This window comes from Colletotrichum aenigma (genome assembly GCF_013390185.1).
Source record: "Colletotrichum aenigma strain Cg56 chromosome Unknown KSG_Cg56_contig07, whole genome shotgun sequence".
Classification (NCBI taxonomy): domain Eukaryota; kingdom Fungi; phylum Ascomycota; class Sordariomycetes; order Glomerellales; family Glomerellaceae; genus Colletotrichum; species Colletotrichum aenigma.
Window position 1 is genome coordinate 978,819 of NW_023500913.1, and position 19,663 is coordinate 998,481.

At 49.9% G+C, this 19,663-nt stretch overlaps 6 protein-coding genes across 6 annotated transcripts; 4 read left to right on the top strand and 2 right to left on the bottom strand.

The window, feature by feature from the left end:
* Nucleotides 1-1,784: 1,784 nt before the first annotated feature.
* Nucleotides 1,785-3,536, top strand: sst2 (AMSH-like protease sst2; the record flags this gene model as incomplete). Its single annotated transcript, XM_037325776.1, has 3 exons — nt 1,785-1,922; nt 1,967-3,303; nt 3,353-3,536. 3 exons carry the CDS (start codon nt 1,785-1,787, stop codon nt 3,534-3,536), a joined length of 1,659 nt encoding a protein of 552 aa, XP_037175400.1.
* A 2,884-nt stretch (nt 3,537-6,420) lies between these two features.
* On the bottom strand, nt 6,421-9,402 carry CGCA056_v010530 (uncharacterized protein; the record flags this gene model as incomplete). The annotated part of the gene is made up of 5 exons (XM_037325777.1): nt 6,421-6,428; nt 6,476-6,990; nt 7,051-7,201; nt 9,055-9,116; nt 9,176-9,402. The coding sequence occupies 5 exons, from the start codon at nt 9,400-9,402 to the stop codon at nt 6,421-6,423; spliced, it is 963 nt and encodes a 320-aa protein (XP_037175709.1).
* A 1,349-nt stretch (nt 9,403-10,751) lies between these two features.
* On the top strand, nt 10,752-11,288 carry CGCA056_v010531 (uncharacterized protein; the record flags this gene model as incomplete). Its single annotated transcript, XM_037325778.1, has 2 exons — nt 10,752-10,943; nt 11,019-11,288. 2 exons carry the CDS (start codon nt 10,752-10,754, stop codon nt 11,286-11,288), a joined length of 462 nt encoding a protein of 153 aa, XP_037175712.1.
* A 90-nt stretch (nt 11,289-11,378) lies between these two features.
* CGCA056_v010532 (uncharacterized protein) lies at nt 11,379-12,122 on the bottom strand (the record flags this gene model as incomplete). Its single annotated transcript, XM_037325779.1, has 1 exon — nt 11,379-12,122. The coding sequence occupies one exon, from the start codon at nt 12,120-12,122 to the stop codon at nt 11,379-11,381; it is 744 nt and encodes a 247-aa protein (XP_037176067.1).
* Nucleotides 12,123-14,814: 2,692 nt separating this feature from the next.
* Nucleotides 14,815-16,043, top strand: CGCA056_v010533 (uncharacterized protein; the record flags this gene model as incomplete). The annotated part of the gene is made up of 3 exons (XM_037325780.1): nt 14,815-14,946; nt 15,003-15,423; nt 15,475-16,043. The coding sequence occupies 3 exons, from the start codon at nt 14,815-14,817 to the stop codon at nt 16,041-16,043; spliced, it is 1,122 nt and encodes a 373-aa protein (XP_037176068.1).
* A 1,681-nt stretch (nt 16,044-17,724) lies between these two features.
* On the top strand, nt 17,725-19,168 carry CGCA056_v010534 (uncharacterized protein; the record flags this gene model as incomplete). The annotated part of the gene is made up of 2 exons (XM_037325781.1): nt 17,725-18,427; nt 18,495-19,168. The coding sequence occupies 2 exons, from the start codon at nt 17,725-17,727 to the stop codon at nt 19,166-19,168; spliced, it is 1,377 nt and encodes a 458-aa protein (XP_037176065.1).
* Between the last annotated feature and the right edge of the window lie 495 nt (nt 19,169-19,663).

Below are 19,663 nucleotides of genomic sequence, written 5' to 3' on the forward strand. Positions count from 1 at the left end.
GAGGTGATACTGAGTATCCCCCTTGGACGGGTATGGACACGCTTGATAGTTGATGATGAATGTTTACAATCACAAAATGTTGATAATCTCTACATAAACAACAGAGAAGGAAAACTTCTCCTTTAATGTAGGTGGCGTTGTCGCCTTGTGGCCTCATCGGGATGCTCATCTAGGTCCGGGATGGTCCAGGTCCAGGTCCAGGCATGCGGGACGCGATGGCGCCCATCCCTGAATCTGGAAACCTGCCCAGGCCAGGACGAACACAACAGAATGGCCAGGTCCGTCATCCGTAAATTATCGACTATTCATGCGGCAGTACCCAGTTTCGCGGGAGACGTCCGCGGTCGCTCAAAGCAAGCAAGGCAACGGCGTTAGCACGGCGGTGGTTCCCTCCACGCCCTCCACACTGCCCGCAAAAACATCAAGCCATCTCGCCGTCAGATTTGGCGGGATCGCAAGATGCGATAGCTGATAACCTGACGACTCGGCACCGCCACGCAACGTCCCTGAGACACTTGGCTGGTGGGAAAACCCTCAAGCAACCACAGGGCGTGTCTCGAGACCTGACCGCCTGAGAAAGACCGTCTGTCCTCGCTCGACGGCGACCAGCGGGTGCCGGCGTGGGGGGTTGGGCGGCCTGTAAGGCGACGTTGGACGAACCACGGAACAACAAGCGACAAGCTGCACGTCAAGCTGCCACGGGAAAGCAAGACCATCTGACCCTGTGCCTGTCCGACTCGTTCGAGCAGGCGGTGGGAGCATCCAAGCATGGTGCCACACTCAGACAGGCGTCAGACTCGAGCCGCAACGGGATCAGTGCAGTGAAATCAGGAACGGAGGTTGGACAGGCGGGATGGCCGGGCCGCCAGGGCAGCATTCGTTTTTTTGGCATTCCATTTCCTGGCAATGTCACTGGATTGCGAAAATTACACCAGCCAGGGCGAGTTTCCGAGAATTCCCGAGGCTTGGATATTTTTGTTGGGTGAGGCGAGCAGGCGAAGGACGACTCGTAAATCGAACGGAAATACGGACGGACGAGAATGACGTCTCTTTCTCTCGGGGGCCCCAATGCCACGCTGGTCGGAGCCGTCGAGGAGTTTTTCAAGTCCGCCGTGGCAACCAAGGTTTGCGCCGAGAGCCAAGCAGATGTCCAGATTGCACAGGAGATGTCCGAGATGGTTCTTGACTAGCGGATGTTGCTGTTGATGGAACTTGACGACGTCGAGGTGGAGCTCAGACATGCCCCGGGTGCTCCCGCCAGCTGCATGCCCGCCGTTGACTGACCTTGGACCTTGTTTAGTTCACCTGGACTTCTTTTCGGTGAGCACACCTGACTTATGTAAGCACGATTCCCAGGACGTCACGTGAAGTGTCAGATAGCCACGTGACAAAGCAGGGGTCCGAGCTCTACCCCTCCATTGCCGGCGCGGTACCCAACACTGTGAGGTGAACCTTGTCGGCTGCCATGGCGGGGTGCCTCAACGCTTAGGTCCAGTGCTTCAGCCACCCGTGGCTCGCCTAGCGCTTCGTCATACGGTTCCTGGGACGAAACCCTTCAAGGCCTTGACCGAATGGTCGAGCATCTGCGACCTCAAGGCTGCCACTTTCTGGCTCCCGACCTACGAACAATGCAAACGACTACCTGAACGGTGTCCGTCACCAACAGCGACCCTGATACGACATCCGGCATTACCGCACCCCGCTCCCCGCGAGCTTCAACATCCATACCAAACATCCCCAACTTCGACCTCCGAATATCTTCCCCCCGACGAGAGACCGCCAAGATGAACGGACCCTCGAGCCCCCGGCCTGCGCGGCCCATGAGCATTAAGGAAATCACGAATGCAGCCGAGGACTTCGAATTTAGAACGACGATTCCCTTCAAATACTGGGCGCGCTCCGCAGACACGTTATTTCAAGAGGTCGGTACCCCTTCCCCAGCACCTGCGTGCGCGGCACTGACTAGGCAACCAAGGCGACTTTTGCGCTGCAGGATCGCGACATCCGGAAAGCATACCAGATGCTATGGCGCCACTCCGTCCTCGTCCTCAGCCATCTCAAGACCCATCCCGATGCGAAGCTTCCCGAGAACAAGGCGCTCACGAAGCCACTCTTCAAACGGCAGCAGGAGGAGGTGTTTGGCCTGCTTGAGAGCCTCAAGCCACAGATTGACCGCGACTACAATGAGTGGCAGCAGATGAACGCATCCCAGAAGAAGGCCGAACCCGAGAAGAGGCCCTCGAGCTACGACGAGTTTGCCGCACGAGACCCGACGCTGAGCGGCAATGCGAAGATTCTCGATGCCGCCGATAACCAAGAACTGGCCGTATCCCTGGCGCAAAGGGACTTCAAGAGAAGAGATGCTGCGAGAAAGGCCACCAGGCAGGCTGGCGTCAGCGAGGAGGAAGAGCAAGAACGCAGAAAGGGCGGCCGCTGGGAAGACTGGGAGCAGTTTGGCAACCCGGCTGCGGCTGTGGCTACAGACGAGGACGAGATTCGCAGACAGATTGAGGCGACAAGGAGACGACTCGATGGTAACGATGGAGGTCGCCAGGAGGATACCAGAACATCAAGGGCACCTGTACCACCGCCGAGGCCACCACCGCCCAGCTACTCATACCATTACCCGTCTATCTCGAGACCGAGGGCGGTCGAGTGGGATTCGGCGCCGTTGGAGCCCAAACGAACCTACACTCCCTCATTGCCACAGCCCCCCAAACTGCCAAAGGAGGACTTCACGATATTGCGCCAAGAGCTCGATGCCGCGCCCCCGTCACGCCCCGGCAAAGAACCTCTCCCATCATACATTCCACCGCCTATACCCGATTCGGTACCCAGAGACGTGCCTGAACTTCCCGCAAAAGAGGAGATTATGCCGCCGCAATCAGCAAAGGAGCGTCTTACTTTCCGTCCAGCAGCGTACCTGGAGAACGGCGATCCGATCCGCCCGGTTTTCCTGCCCACCCAACTCCGGGAGGCTTTCCTGAACATTGCGGCGGACAACACCCGAAAGGGCCTCGAGATGTGTGGCATCTTGTGTGGCCGGCCTGTTAACAACGCGCTCTTTATCAACTGCCTGCTCATTCCTCAGCAAAAGAGCACGCCAGACACCTGCGAGACGGAGAACGAGTCGGCCATGCTGGACTACTGTATCAATGAGGACCTATTGATGGTTGGCTGGATTCACACGCACCCCACGCAGACATGCTTCATGAGTTCGAGAGACCTGCACACCCAGGCGGGTTACCAGGTCATGATGCCGGAGAGCATTGCTATTGTGTGCTCTCCGAGACATCAGCCATCGTATGTGATCTCTCTGCTGCCACCTGAATTTGAGCTAACATGAATGCAGATATGGCATCTTCCGCCTCACCAACCCACCTGGTCTCACTCACATCCTCCAGTGCACCCAAACCCAGACTTTCCACCAGCACTCCATCGACGATCTGTACACGACTGCTAGTAACCCGCCGGGTCACGTCTACCACTCCGACAAGCTCGACTTTTATGTGAAGGACCTGCGGCCGAACCGGTAGGAGTCGGAATCTCGGCAGGAAAGCAATTCATCGCGGAAGCGCAAAGCAACTCATGAGCCATCGCGTAAGCGGTCCACGAGGAGAATATGGGAGGACATTGAGGACGATTTTCCCTGATCAGGGACGGTTGGGCCAGGAGATTCGGCTTGGGCGAGATAATTGGCTGCTGCGGACGGAGAATGGACTGCTTGTCCGTCACTTTTGCTTGTTGCATGGCGAGGGCGTTCAACGGCTTGCGGCTGGACGCCCAGCGGGCGTCTGCTACTCAACTGGGATGATAGGAACGTCGGGACGACACCTTGGCACGTAGAATTAAATCATCATGACATGGGAACTAATGAGAGCCACTTGTTGTGGAATTTGGCGCACCATGACTTGCCTTCTGTTATTAAATTTCTGCAAACTATCAACGTCGGACCTCCAGCCTCCCCATCTATGTGTTGTATTGGCTATCTGGATTACTTCATTGCCCGTGCTCTGAAGCTCCCATCATCATTTGCATATGTATATAAATCATGTCGGCGGCGTCTGCTTCTGTGAAGATCGAACAGCAATCAAGGGCTCGGGGAGCTCACTGTATTTCGTGACATCAAGCTTTTCAATAAAGGGCTCACGGCGGGAGGTGCTGGGTATACAGCAGTCCAAAATATGGGCATAGCTAGCATTGCGATTACGGGCGAATCAGACAATTATACCTGGGAAACGAGGATGGAGAGGAGGGGTGTCCTGATCATTTTACACATCAAACACTCCGGAAGCCTCGTGGATGCAGAGGTCTGTGATTGATCAAAGTGATCAAAATAGATGAGGAAACGGCGTCGTCTCCCACCGATGATTTCCTTGTTTCTTGCCAAACGACTCTACTCTAGGCGCCAAACACAGTACTTTTATACCAGAGTTTGGCTATTGAGATGGTGAGAGCAAACGCCGCATCTAGGGTATGAGGGCTTGATGACGTATAAAACGGACGTGTAAACAATGTAATGAGGTTGCCAATAATCTTGTCTGCGTCCATATTTGATGGAAATTTAGTGGGTGTTGTGCAGCTTTACGAATTGCAGACAGGCCTTCACAGACTGAAGGTATGGTTTCCTCACAATGGTGTCAGTAATACTTGGAATCAACACTGGAGGGAATATGCAGGGAATGATTAAGGACTAGAGAGATGAGAGACCCCGAAAAGTTCATTCTAGGTACCCGGGGGTCCAAGCGGCGCAGGCTAACGCTAGCCCCCCTACTCACGTAGGGGGCGAAAATACTGGGTTTCTATGCAAAGAACTAGTTTCCACCTCTAATATTATTAATAACTCTATAACCCTGGCTTTAAAATCATATTAATTTAGCTTAAAATTAAGTATAAAAGATCACAAAAATTCCTATATAAGTAGTATAATTATAGCTATTATAGTTATTTAGATATTTATAATATTAGTTAATATAGACTTTAATTATAAGAGATCTATAACCTTAACCCTAATTTTAATTAAATAGACATTTAAAAAGATTTTTAACTTAAATTACTATATACTATACTAACTTATATAACTTATTAATAGTTTAATATTATATTAATATCTTAGATTTCTTAGTTTTTCTAAGGATTTTATTTTCTTAAAGAATTTCTTAGAAATAATAAATTCTTAGAAAAACTTTATTATTAGTATTATTTTTATTTAGTTTATTATAAAAAGATCTAACTTATATATAAAAGTGTATAGTATTAGAATCCTTTTAAAAGTCTATAATAGAAGTATTAAGGGTTAGAGTTATAGATCTATATAAAAAAAGAAATATATTTCTACTAATGACGAAAAACGCTTATATATTTAAATATATACTATATATACTAAAACTAATAAAATAGGAATTTTTACGATTTTTTAAGCTTAATTATAAGCTATAATACTATAGTTTTAAGGTTAGGGCTATAGAGTTATTAACGATAACCCTAGTGGAAACTAGTTTCTTGCATGGAAACCTAGTATTTTCGCCCCCTACGTGAGTAGGGGGAGTTTTGCGCTTGACGTGGCTGACTAACGCCCCCGGGTAAATCGAGACCTCCCCGGGTGGCTGAGTAGCCAGCCACCTGGCTGACCACACTTCTTGTTGTCTGACAAATGCTGCCTGACAAAGAAGTATAATGGCACAGATGGCAGAAAGATTGTTGAATTGAAGGAGTGAGGATACGTGCGCGATATGGATGGACTAATATACCAGTAGCCCAGGGCTTTTGCCCACATGAGAACGCTAGAACTACCCCGGAGCACATTCTGCGATGAACACAGTACTAATAACCAGAGACAAAGGAGTGGTATAAAACCCACATCCAATCGACACAACTTCATCTTAATAGCAGCAATTGGGCCACTCATACTGCCTTACCAGGAGGGTGGTTGGAGGTCGGGATGTCCTTGGGGACACGTACTCGTGTTCAATCAACGGATTGTGAGGCGGGAATCTGAACTTCAAGAGGGCATCCTTGGCTCGAAAGAAGAGATCAATGGTTTTCTGCTCGATCATCTTGATGGATAGGGTTTGTTGAAAGCTGTCTTCCACCATAAAACGGACAGCTTCAAACAAGACATGAATAACAGGACCAGAATCAACTAAGAAAGGAGAAGAAAGACAGGAAAACTGGATGGAGTTATGGTGACTTTTCGCAGACCTAGCCCAGTGTAGGCAGACATGGTTGACCTTCGCGTGGTAATCACTGAGAGAGGAATGATTCAACCGCGAAGCTAACAGTCTAATTGCGTACCCCCTCAAAAAAGACTGATTCTGACTATCGTTTTAATAGCTGGACCTTCTGACTGACGATGGTCTACTGATCACAGCTTGGGTAGGTTGAGCACTCGTTTCCTCGGATGGTTGTGCAGCTCCCGGCTCAGAGTACTGGCTTTGCCGAGAAGGATGTCGGTGAATTGGCGAACCTTGCTCACGAGATGGTTCTTGATGAAGAGTTGCAACTTGCTGAGTAGATGATTGCTGTGGTGTTGAGCCTTTCTGGAAGGCCGAGAAAACTCCGGGTGACGGGCTGTGTCGAACTCCCGGATCTTGCACAGCGGAGGTTTCCGAAATAACCGCTCTCGTGGAAACTACTTGGTCTCCTGAAGCTATTGCTTCCGGCTGACTTGGCTCAGCTGGGAGAAGATTGTACTCGGCAAAAGCTGGGATGATCAGAGTATAAGCCTCTTCAACATCTTGTGCCAGCTTAGCTCTTACAACACCCTCTGCAACTAATTTGAAAACGGGATGCTCCCATAGCTCGGTGTTATCGCTGCTGCCCAACTTCACTGGCGTTATGTCGATTAATTCTTTGATTTGCGAAGTCAGTGCGAGGATGAAAAGCGAGAAAAGCTCCTGAGCCTGTCGAAGGGTCTTGGTGGTCTCTGGACGCTCGTCGATGACGAGTTCCTCAGATGACAAGTTGGGACCTCCAAACGCAACATTACGCCTGACATTGAGAATGTGAGCGAAACTGTGCTTCAACATGGTGTGCTAGGAGACAACTTACGCGGAATACGACGAAAGAAACATGCCGAAGTATACATCCGACTGGGCCATGGCCTTGAGTCGAGATTGGTCTGTTTTCCGCATCTCACTCGCGATCATGACCCAGAGGCTCTCGAGATTTCCCCACGAGAATATTTTCCACCAGTCCCTGCCTATGCAACTGATCAGCTGCGTAACAGCGGCCAATTCTTGCCAAGTCATTGTTCTTCGCTGATGTTTGCGTAGGGGAACGACTGTGACTCGCTGATGAAGCCATGATTCAAGACGAGATGCTGAACCAAGATCTCCGCACCCAACTATGCGTTTAAAACCTTGTTCTAACCCGGACCTAGATTCATCTGTTGATGTAGCTAATGATGACCGCATTGCGTCTGTACAGAGAGAAAGTGCGAGGACTATCTCGAGTAGTTGATCGTTTTGCAACTTCCACTCGTCATCGGTTCTTTGTCTTCCAAGTTGGAAGGAGAAGTATCGTTGACTCCTTTGCTGTGGATAAACATCTGTAGGTCTGCAATCGCTCACGTTGAATGACCATCGTAGGTTCAGAGCTTTCTTGGGTTCTGGTTGAATCCAAACAACATTATCGCTCTGAAGAAGACATTCCATGGTGCTCTCGATAGCAGTGCAAAGAGCCGCGCGTGTTCCCGCGATTTGAGCATTGATCAGCTTTTTTCCCCGGAAGAAGTTCGCTTCCATGTCCTGATAAACTTGGAAAACGCCCGGAATAGGTATGGAAATTGCGTGATTTGAATTTGCGTTGCCATCTTCTGACATAAATTCGAGATTAGACTTCAGGGGCCCTTGGGTAACACCGAAAAGTTGTTCAGCAACTATCGTCCGGCCCTTTATCCCCTGCCGCTCTGGATCTCGATGAAACGTGGACCAACCTCCACCACCGAAAGCATGGAAATTGTCAGTACGATCATGTATAAGCTCCCAAAAGAATTGAGATCTATCTATCAAAAAAGGAAGGCAAAGCGTTTCCGGCTCGGAAGATCTTCCTGACGAATACGACGAATGATTCTGGCATGATGCGGTAAAATGCTCTCCAGGCCCGCTGTACCGGGCGCAACAACCGTTCCGAAGGCTTTTGAACATCATTAGCAGGATCTAGAGGTTCATTATCGTCGCTTCCTTCCATTCTGGATCTGAGGTACAGGGCGAGCCAAGGAAGTTCAAGCCCGCTTGGGCTTGAAGCAGCCTTAAGTTGTGAAACAACGCCTTTTCTTAACCAGGCTCGAACTGCTGTCATGCCGAGAGTTGTACCTAACTGGGCAATTGTTGCCGACCAATGCAAAGCTCGAAGACCAATGAATTGAACAATGTATCCTGTGAGAGCGGTCACAACCGCAATGGCTGTGAGAAGCCTGCAAAAGTATTCAGTAATTAGCAGTCTAGTTCGCACATGCATTGTGTCACGTTTCTTACCCGTAAGACTTATCATTCAATCGAGAAGCTCTAAGCTTTCTGCCATTTTCTCCAAGGAAGATAGCACACGATGGAAATCGCTGATCGCCAACTGTCTGTGGCATTTGGAGAGTAAAAAAAGCCCAACCCTTCGTCTTTGCTTCGGGCGTGAGCTGAATCTCGTACTCTGTAGTGACTCCTTCGATAACGTGGCCGCATGTCATGATGCCTAATGATAATAAAAGAGTACCCGTGAAAAAACATGGGTATCCATAGCTAGCAACGAAACTGCCTGCTTTACTCCAGTTCCAGTGGTAAGTCGCAACTCCAGGAAAAGAAACTGCAAAAGCTTGGAGCAGAAGTCCCGCGGTGATCCAGAATCGCAGCTCAAGTGGACCAACGGCGAAATTACGGGCGTTGAGTGTAGGATTGGGAGTAGTAAAGCGGCATGCAGCTGAATGCTGGTCCCCGCTAATGAGACCTAGTCCATATGCATCTTTGATGCTGATGGCTTGCGCATTTTTGTTGATAAGGAAAACTTGATCGCCTTGGTTGTCGCTGATGACACGGACGACTTGCCGGCCATTCCACAACTCACGTACACCTTCGGAAGTCGAAGAAAGCAATTCCTGTTCAGCAACGAGATAGCTTTCTCGGGCGCTTCAAGATCATTAGCATGAGGAAAAGGAACGGGAATCTTTCTTCTGTCAAATACTCACCGCCCAACAAGTGCCCTCAGACTCTGCCAACCTGCTACGCGGATGGCGCTGACGACGATGGTGATTATTACCAGCGGACCAATCGCTAGAAGGATGTTATCTTCCCAGCATATACTTAGACTGAGGAATTGTATGGTCATCTGCTCTCCGAACAAAGTGATGAGCGGTGCCAAGTCGCTGAACAGATTATTTGAGAACTCATCTCCGTCAAACTCTCCTGACGCCATCGCGAAAATACTTGAGCGGAGAAAGGTAGAACAGGAGGAAAAGATTGCAATTACGGAAAGTGACTTCAGCCTGTGTTTCTTAACTTGGGAAGTGGATGTCATTTGATCAGTACGAGATATTGCATATCGCTAAGGCAGGCTTTCAGTTCGGCTTACCGAAAAGAGAGGGGCTGCAGGCGGTCGCATCAGAGGTCTTCCACCGGATGCAGGTAGATACCAATCGCAGCGCAGAATGCAGTTGTACAGCTGCTCAACTCACAGCCTGATTATCGTAGATCAGGATCCTCTGTGCCGCATATATTGATTCTCAACAGTATTTGGACAGCGAGAGAGACTCTTAACACTGAATGGCTAGAAATGCATGGATTTCTCGGAGAAACTTACCCACTAGCTATGCTACAGGGTTGTGCATTCTTCCGGCAGATCTAATAATGAATGGCTAGGGCTTAGAAATCAGTGAAGCCCATGTGATGTGGATAGAGACTCAGAACAGATTCAAGAAGATAACCAGAGTTCAGGTTGAAATTGCAAGAGAGACTGCTACTAAGGCCTGAGAATATATCAAACTGCAAGGGGGTAACATTTGCATTACTTGAATTGTATCCTTTAAGCACGGGATTCCAAAGTAGTTGCAGAGTTTTTCAAAATAGATACGCTTGTAGAGTACGCCTGTTCGTGTTTTTGTGTCGACAAAAGACGAATCAAGCAACAAGAAGGGTTCTTTCTGATTGCTTGCTTATTCGAAGTGCTCTCACTCTGTACAATAATACTATTCTCGACCTGTAAGAGGTCGAGCTTTGTCTTAATTGACAAAAGTACTGGGGGATTTCTCTCAAAAATCAGTATGTGAGCATCATGGAGAATAACCCGACTCTATTGACGGATTCAATGGAGTCGAACCCCCGATTATTGCCCAGCACGCATGCGTTGGTGCAGTCATGCTGCCGATCAAGTCTATGAGCTCATTCAGTCAGATCCGAATTCCATCAAAGTTTTGCAAGGCGACCGATGCGAGATCCCAAAAGCCAGAGCGCGTCCTGCGTTGTCCATCCCATCACGTTGTGTGGAGTGGTTAAATCGCCTGGTGACCAAGGCCAGCTGAAGTCGCGTTCTAGACCATGACGTCACTACCGCGGCCCTCCCAAGCCGTACACGTCTCCCTGCATGTGCTCTTCCTCAATTCTTCCTTAAAATCGACAACTTCTCACAGAGTGGTAATCGGCAGTTTTATATCCTATTTCAGCAACTTTGAGAACAAAACCACTTCGGAAACACCATCGAAGTTTGGGCGCAGCTCGAAACCAATCCCATTAACAACACCACCGACAAGAACATCCCTGTCCAAAACCATGGCTTTCCCCACGAACGTCCTGGGCATCCTCATCGCCTTGATCAGCGGATTTGCTCTCGTGCACTCGGCGGACTCGATTCCGAGACTTCTCAAGTACGAAGAGAAGGCGAAGAAGGCGGCTGAATGGAGCAGGACGGCAGAGAAACAATTGTGGGAAATCCGGTACACCGTCGGCACCGGCTTCGTGGGAGTACGTCCACGCTTCTCAACTTTTCATTGCGACGTCGAGATTTGAAATTGAATCGGAGCTAACATGTGCAAAAAGTGCCTGCTGTCAGGCCTCAGCGGCCTGGCTTTCTCACTGGTGGTCCCTCGCGGCGTGGGTGTCTTCACTGTCGGCTGGCCGATCATGCTTGCCGCTGGTCTGACGTACGGACACCAGTACATGCGAAACTTCTGGATTTCCAAACCTAAGGTTCCAATGATGACAGACTTCAATGAGGCCATCTCCGACTCAATGATGGTACAGGATCTTTTGAATCCTTTGGCTGGAGCTTGGGGACTCGTGGCGTTTTGCAAGCTTGTGGGATTGTAAATAATTTGCCTTGTGCTGCGTGCATCCCGACATCACGACTGGCGAGGGAGTTGCAAAAACATGACTTGAGTACATAGTTCTTGATGCCACTCACGGGTTGGCAACCCTCTTCATGTAGACCCATTCATACTTTCCCCATGAGTCTGCGCTTCCTGTGATCTTCTCGTACCTCTCACCAGGCTTCTTGCCCTCGGCGTAGACATCCAGGTTAGCCTCCAGTCTGCCAACCACTCTAAAACCGTACTTCTCATATGCCGGCACCCCACCCATCGAAGACTGAACCCAGCAGTATATTCCCTCCTGATCTACCTTCTCCGTGCCCCAGCGTACGAGGCGTGACCCAATTCCTTTCCCTTGAAAGTCCGGATGGACTACACAGCTGATCACAATCCGGCACCGGCAACCTTCCGGTTGCAGCCTGTTGACCCAGTATTGCATAGATCCGTTACCGAGATCTTCAAGATCCTTGATTGTCGGAGGCTTGGCCGGATCAATGGTATCGGCCGAGACAGCCTGCGGTTCTTCGGCGGGGCCGGTGAGGGGTAGGTCCGTATCCCCCGCGAAACCCCTCCGAGCCCATCCAACCCACCCGACCGGCTTGCCCGAGATCACGGCAACTAGGAGGTCCACCTTCGGCGACTGTAGCCAACCTTTCAACCCCTCGCCCATGCCATCTTTGAACGAAGAGTCGCCATGAAAGACGGCTTTGAGTTGGGTGTGTGAATCCGTCTGAAATGCTGCATCAGCGATGGCAGCGAGGGTATCCACATCATCGACTGTCGCATGACGGAGGTTGACGTCGGGACGGGGCGGAGTGACAGACGAGGGAGCCATGACTCTGATGACTTGGCGGTGATGGGGCTGAGAATGTGGCCGACTTGGCACGGGAACTGTTCCAGCTTTTCACGGTGAGATTTGATCGTATATGTAAGACGGTATCCGGTTAAAATCGCTTACTTTGACCGGGAACCGGCAGACCGGCCTGCATCGGCAGGAAACCCGCTAGTCCCGACACGGAGCTGACAGGGGACAAATGCTTCTAATTCATCACCGGATGACTCCTCACCGGACTCTCACGATAACGGGTTATCCGAGATTCAATCTCACCAAATCTCTGAGATCCAGTGTTGCAGTTTTCAATGGATCTGACTCTGCCGTCATCGCGATGAGAATGGAATCTCCTCTATACACATACCAATTGAGAGAAAAGTGCCTCGTATGATAGTGAGATTCAAATTCTCTCGATGGAGTCTCAAGTTCCTTACATCACCAAGCTCGATGAACCTTCTCAGGCAGGAATAGACATGCAAAAGATTACAATGGGCTTTGTAGTCTCTCTGAAGACACTCACTGAGAGTCTGAGACCACTATCACCAACGACGACATAACGACCACAGAGAAATTCGACGCAGAAGCAACCGAGCAACAAAGCCACAGACAATGTAGATGTAAATTAAACTATCCATACAAGTGGATGATGACATGCTGGGAGGCGATATGGAGCAAATCGCTTATGAACCTCTCAGGACCAAGCAACCAAGCAGTCAGCCACTTGATTTGTAAAGCTCCTCCATCAAGATTCTATGGAACTCACAATCCTAGTGAATATTGCAATAAATTCACTTCAAGTCAACAGCGAGGCCCTAAAATGAGCGCTGACTGTTGACGGAGTTCCTGGCCTCATCGACTGTCAGGCGATACGAGGCCATTGCATCATGCTGCAACAAAACGTCAAATTCAAGCTTCTAGACCAACGATGATGTCTTAAACCCGTATTCGTTCAACTGAGTTGCATTCTACAACTACGAGTGCGACGAGCTCGTGTAAGTGCGGGCGATCGTATCGCCGCCACGGCTATTGCCTGAGTCATCCAATAGGAGCCGATCCTGGCGATCGCCGAAGCTACGCCTGTCATTCGAGATCACGTTAGTGAGCCTTTTCAGTGGGGACATCCTTCAAGTGTCTGTCACAAAGTCAGGGGCCGCGAGTAGGAGCAATGTCACAGGCAAGTCCGACAGAGTCCGCCTCGGCTATTGTACGGGCCCACGACTGAGCGTCCGGGAATGTCTGCATGTCATGGATGCTGGACGAGTATGATCGAGAATGCTTTGGAACTATCACGAATCTGGAAAGCATCACAAAGTGTGTTTCCTGTGTCAAAATACATTGCATTGTGAGTGCGTTAGTGCTCATTGCTTGTAGCAAATCCAAAGTCACCTGGGCATTTCCAGTCTCACAGATCACATGCGCATATCCATAAGGGGCATCGAAAATTTCTTTCCTGCTTCATTTAATGCGCATAGGTCAATATGAAGCCTCCTGATTATCCTTTCTCTAGCTGTGTCGGTCGAAACCATTCCGATCCTCAAGCTGAAAAGTCTTGACGCAGTGGCAATCACGAAAGCAGTAACGACTCCAAATAAAAGTCTTCGCCAGTCACCACAACGTCCACATACTAGTGTAAACCTGATACTCCGGATGATGAAATTTTGAGGTATCGCGACTCATCGGTAACCGTTGCCGACTGCGCTCGGCCGTTCGTGATAAGGCGAACTAGTCCAGACGACAATGGCACGAAAATCAACACTGGCAAACATGCGGCCAGCGCTCCCTCTAGACCGTTTTCTTGACGCTGCACGGGTCTTCGAGAAACTGCTTGAAGCCACGTTCGGCACCATATTCCGTAAGGAGCAAACTGAAGCAACGGAAAATGCAACCCCTTTAGCAGCCTGAAAGCTTAAAGTGACAGTTTTCCTGCTTAACTGACGTTGAAATATGGACAATTACGTTGGCAATGCGGGTAATCTAAGGAAAAGATCTGCAATTAGGGGGGGAGAATCGCTGCCATGGCCCATCGGCTTCGTCCCGCGATCAATACGGGTACGAACACGCAGTCCAGCCAACAGGTTCTGTTCTACAACATTCGACGATGGCAGCCCAGCCTAACCCAGCCTATCGACCGTTACCTCTGCCGAACAAAGCTTGGACAGCTCACTTTTGACTGCAGCGCAAGGCGAGGCCTCCCCAGTCGGAGCGACAATCCGAACAGCCTATTGGTCGTTATGCATCACTCGGCGCGAGGGGGCATGACGTTAGTTTCTCATGAAATGCCCGTTGCGGTAAGACTCTCGCAGGTGCAGCAGGCCACCCCCCTGCAACTCTCCGACAATACAACAGTATCGCAGCCGGCAAGATCTAGACCCTTGCCTGCGAAAGCCTCAATTGTCGGCAGGGACCGTTGGGCGACCGTTGTAGTCCAACAGCCTTCATCCCAGCGTTTCATCCCAATGCGCTGCTGTCGGGACGGTGAATGACGTACTGACAGGTGCCCCGATCGAAGGTTTCTCGATGCCCGTCGGAGGCATATTAAGGAGGAGCCGGGCCCAAGTCACAAAGCTTTGGGGAGGCAGGCTTCAAAGCTTTTGTGGCACATAACTCTACAGCCAAGGCTCCTGTCTAATGTTAGCTTAAAGACAAACGACTTCAACACCATCATCTCTCGCACGACTATCAACAACCTTTCAAAATGCTCGGAATCGGTGGTAGGATATCCGCCATCGTGCCAATTCTGGCGTCGGCTGTGGCCGTCGCCCTCTCAATTGTTCTTTTGGCTGCTGGGAACAGCACAAGCAGCGGCAACTCCAACTACTGGCTTTCGGTTAGCGACTTCGGAACGCGAAGCAAGAGACCCTAGCTAATATTGCCGATCTGCAGCTGAACACATCCAAAATTGGCCAACAACTCATTACAGTGCAGGCCGCGAACACTTCGAATGGAAATGGAAATGGCGGCGGCGGCGGCGGCGGTGGTGGAGGTATTAGCATCCCGGGGCTTCCCACCCCTACCATTCCTGGTATCACCTCGCCGAGCGGTGGTGTTAACGATCCCACGGGCATTACTAGTGGCTTGAACGGAATTCTAGGAGGACTCCTCGGAAACTTGACCAATCAACTAGGAAGCGGCATCCAGGATGTTGAGGGGCAGCTGATGGGAAACCTGACGCAGGCGTTGGGTGTCAAGGACACCTACAACCTCTTCCTGACGAAGATGTGCGAGGGTGACTACGCCAACGAGAACGATCCCAGTACCAAGACCAACATCAAGTCCTGCTTCAGTTATGACGACAAGGGACAAGGTAAGAACACCTTAACACTGATGAGCATGATCATCGGCTAAGATAATACAGGTCTTCGCAACATCACAGATTCGATTCCGTCTTCATTCGTCATTGCTACAGCCAACGTTTCAGTTCCTCTAATTTCGGCGATGAGAGGCACGATCGATCAGGTGGTATCACTTGCTAGCACGGGAGCGAAATTGTTGACTGCTCTGCTGGCTATTGGTACCATCTGCACAGGAATTGTGTTACTTGCGACGCTGCCAATCATCATCGTTGGCTTTATGCGTGTGCTTGTTCTGACCTCCCTAGTCTTCTCCTTGCTGGGCGCTACAGTTTTACCACTCTTCGCCATTATCACGACCGGCATCGTCGTGGGTGGCAAGAAGATGCTTGAAAAGGAGGGCAGCGCTTTTGGCATCCAGATTAAGCAAGGAGGACCATTTATCGCTATGGCCTGGGTTGCAGCTGTTGCATCGATGGCAGCATCGACTTACTGGTTCATGATATGGTTTGTCAGCTTCAGGCGAACGGCGTTCAGCCGCCGCAAGCGTACTGAAACTGAGATCGGAAATTGGAGGGGTATTTTCCGTGAGGTCAAGGGTGACTTGAAGACTTGGGAGGGTGGTGAGAAATAGGTTGGTTATGCGTTTACATCTACAGTCATCAAATTTGCGCGGGTTCGAACAGCACAGCGTCTGTACATACGGAATCATTTGACGGAAATATGGTTGAACAGTACATATTATTCAGTAGGGCTGATGATTATGCTTAGCACAGTCTTGGTAAATAGTAATTGTTAAATTTTGATGCATCACCGTTTACCACTTTCTACCGCACGCTCCCTGCAAAGCACATGCTGAGTTCTATGTGGCCAACGGTCACACATGCTTGGGTTCTCGTCGCCCCCACGCGGCGCTAGGGTATGTGCAGACGGCGCTCAGCCAAGTGCATGGACAGGACGTGCTGATATGGTCTGAGACCACGGCGAAAAAGTATCGGCTCTCGAAATTCGATGCAAGCCTGAGCTTACTTGAAGAGCTTTCGCCGGTACCTTCTCATAAGAGTATAGGTTTGGCGCAGGATTGTAGAATCATTTTGGCTTCACGGTGAAAGTTTTCTGCTTGCCCCTTTTTCTGTGTGTGAAGTTGAGGAGACGAACATCATGCGACATCCGCGGGAACCGACATTCTCGTTCGCCTCGGCCCCAAGTCACTACTGTATGCATAATCCAAGGCAGCATGACCTGTGTGCCCATGAAAAGCCCTGCAACTACTACCCTGCAGGGTTGCGCCCGACCGACACAGGATGAAGCTTGCAAAACATGTGATCTTTCTCCTGCAGACTCCACATCCGCTGTCAGAGTTTCGACATCCGTGACCATATGAGAGGGGCTTCAAGTTCCAAATGCAGAATACAGAAGCTACAGTCTTCATGGTGGCAATGTAAGCGAAAAGAAGTCTTTGAAGAATTGGTCTCATTTTGAGAGAAAATTGTAAACAGACATGGCGATTTGGAGAAAGTTGTGCAAGGGGAGCCCCGGGATCCCACGCAATGAGATGCTTTGACCAGGGATCAGGCCTCCTCGATACCAAGGCTGGAAAGATGCTTTTTGGTCTGAAAATATTCGGAGGACCGCACATCTGCCCGCAGAACCGACGATAAGGTGCTGGTCTCGATGGATTTCCGCTTGATCACAGCACGTTGAGTCCAACCTGTTGCAACATAAAACCGATTATTTAGAATGAAGTTTGTGAGCAACTGATATGATCGAAATCATTTGATCGATTCCATTGAATCATACAACGGCCTGCAGGTCCGAATTTATCCTAAGGCCAATCGACGGAGTTTAGTTGGGGTGACACGGCCCGCAGCCGATTGGCTACGGATTCACCACCAAAATACTTTACCACGTCCATCCTGTGGCACATGGCATGCGGGGAATCAGCCAGTCAGCAGAGACTATTACGAATCCTGCCCAATTACCAGAAGGCCCAAATGCAGCCTCCCATGTATCGCAATTGTAGACGCGAATTTGAGCCACTTGAGTGGGATATCACATCATTCGGGCGATGAGCGGTGAGGCTGACTGCAGGTGATATGTGAAGAATATGGCTTCATAAATCCCGTCCCCACTTGGCCCAAGCTAGTCGTAATGCCTCCTTACACTCAGCTTCCTCAACTCACGATCGCTTTCCTCAAACCTCCATGATGAGCGAGAGAACACCAAACTTATCATCTCTGCCACCAGAGTTGCATCTTTTCATACTCCAAGAGCTTGCCAATCTATGCAATGAAGACTACGCAGCAAGACCCGGGATGGGCGCTTACGCCAGTGTCTGCAAGAGCTGGCAGATGTTCTTCGAACCGCTAGTCTTCCAACACTTCACCCTCGCTCGAGAAGATTTATTCGAATTCAGACAAGTCACCCAAGACAACAGGAGACGGAGTCTGGTCCGGCATATTTGGCTCAGACTAGAAGAGCCGTCGGCGCTCCAGCATTCAGAGCTGGGCCTCGAACAATACAAATGGAGTCAACCATACTTCACCGACATCATTTGGAACCTGTGGACAACCATATCCCAATGGAAGGTTGCAGACCTGGCAAAATTTGGTGGTCAACAGGGTTTGACGCTCGAACTCTCTTCTCACAAGTCCTTTCCGATGCAGGAGGATACATTCATACCGCGAGAGGATTACAGGGCGTACTCCCAATCTCTTGGCAACGGATTATCTGCAGTTTACAAAACAGTAAGCAAGTACTACTTCAACGCCCCTCTTTATGGCGGGGATCTTAGTACAAAAGCCAAGAGAGACTTGTTTTGCAAAGGGGTTAGAGTCGACAGCAAGCCTCTTCCCAAGGTGGAGGTTGTGACTGGGTTCTTCACCAGGAGAGCATACACGCAGAATGTCCGACCAGAGGTTCTCTTCTTGATATTCGACAGTCTTCCTAGGGCGAGAGACATCAGAATTGAACGGTGGCGACATGGACTGGTAGCCTGCGAAAATGAGTGGCGCAATGGTAAGTTGGACTGCAACGCTAGAGAAGCTCCCTGCATCGACTTTGCTAAACACAGCCCTTATTCTAGGGATGCAAATTGACCTTCCACATCATATTCCCGCTTCCCTAGAAAAGCTAGCTATCTTCGAAGAGAAAGGGCCCCGAAATGGCAGATTCAATTTGATCCCGAATGACAAGTTGACCGAGTCCGTCATTCTGGGTACACTTCATCTCAAGCGCCTATTTCTGTGTTTCTTCATCAACGGAGATGAATTCTTCCAGAAACTCTCAAAGTCTGATATTACGCAACGTTTTTCTGGACGAGGGTATCAGGAGCTTACTTCCCTGACCCTGACTTCTCTTCGCCTGAAAGCTAAGATTGACGGAAATTGGGACATGCTGACATGGCGCGATGGAGTGATCGAACTGCTTCAGATGGCTGCTACAGCGACTAAACTCATGCCGAAACTACGATTGATGGAAGTTTGGAATGGTGGCGATGGGAATGCCAGCATCTTTCGATATGAAGTCATTGACAACAAGGGTGAAATCAGTTGGCAGAGCACACAAAATTGCGACCCGTTTGAGCAAGAGGTCATCGAGGCTTGGGAAAAGGTTGCTCAGGATCATGGACTAAGTGGACTGACGGTTCGCCCGTCGACACTTCTATCGGGAGAATTTACGTATTACGGCTCGATCATTCCTCTCCTGAAATCCCAGGAGGAGGTGCTTCATCCCATGTCTGTGGCTCAGATGACTTAGAAGAGACTTGACAACTCAGATGCTTCATCCAAATGGATAGCTTATTGGGAGAACTATACACTATTCAGATAAAGATCTTCAACCTGAAGCGTGCTAACCCACCATCTACACCAGGGTGGTAGCATCCTTCGATCTTCTGGCTTATCGGGGCATCCTGACTGCATAAATTGTGGGTCAGCAGTATCTCGCGCCAACCCCTCTTCAACACCATCTTGGGACCATCCATGGATGCTTAAACGACCACCTAGAGTTGGCGCAAACAAGTCAACGGCCTGACTACAAATCAAACTGATGTAAAGAGATGGCCCAGTGTCACGATGCTGAGGGCGCAATACTGTGCGATAGATGTTCTGTCATCAGCTTCAACGATGGAGACCTATTCGGATCTCACGTTGACGATAGCGGTCCGACTCGATGGCAGCTGCCATTTGACCTTACTGATGACGGACCCGAGTTTCCACAGTTAAGACAAAGCGCCAACAGTGGCTGCAACTT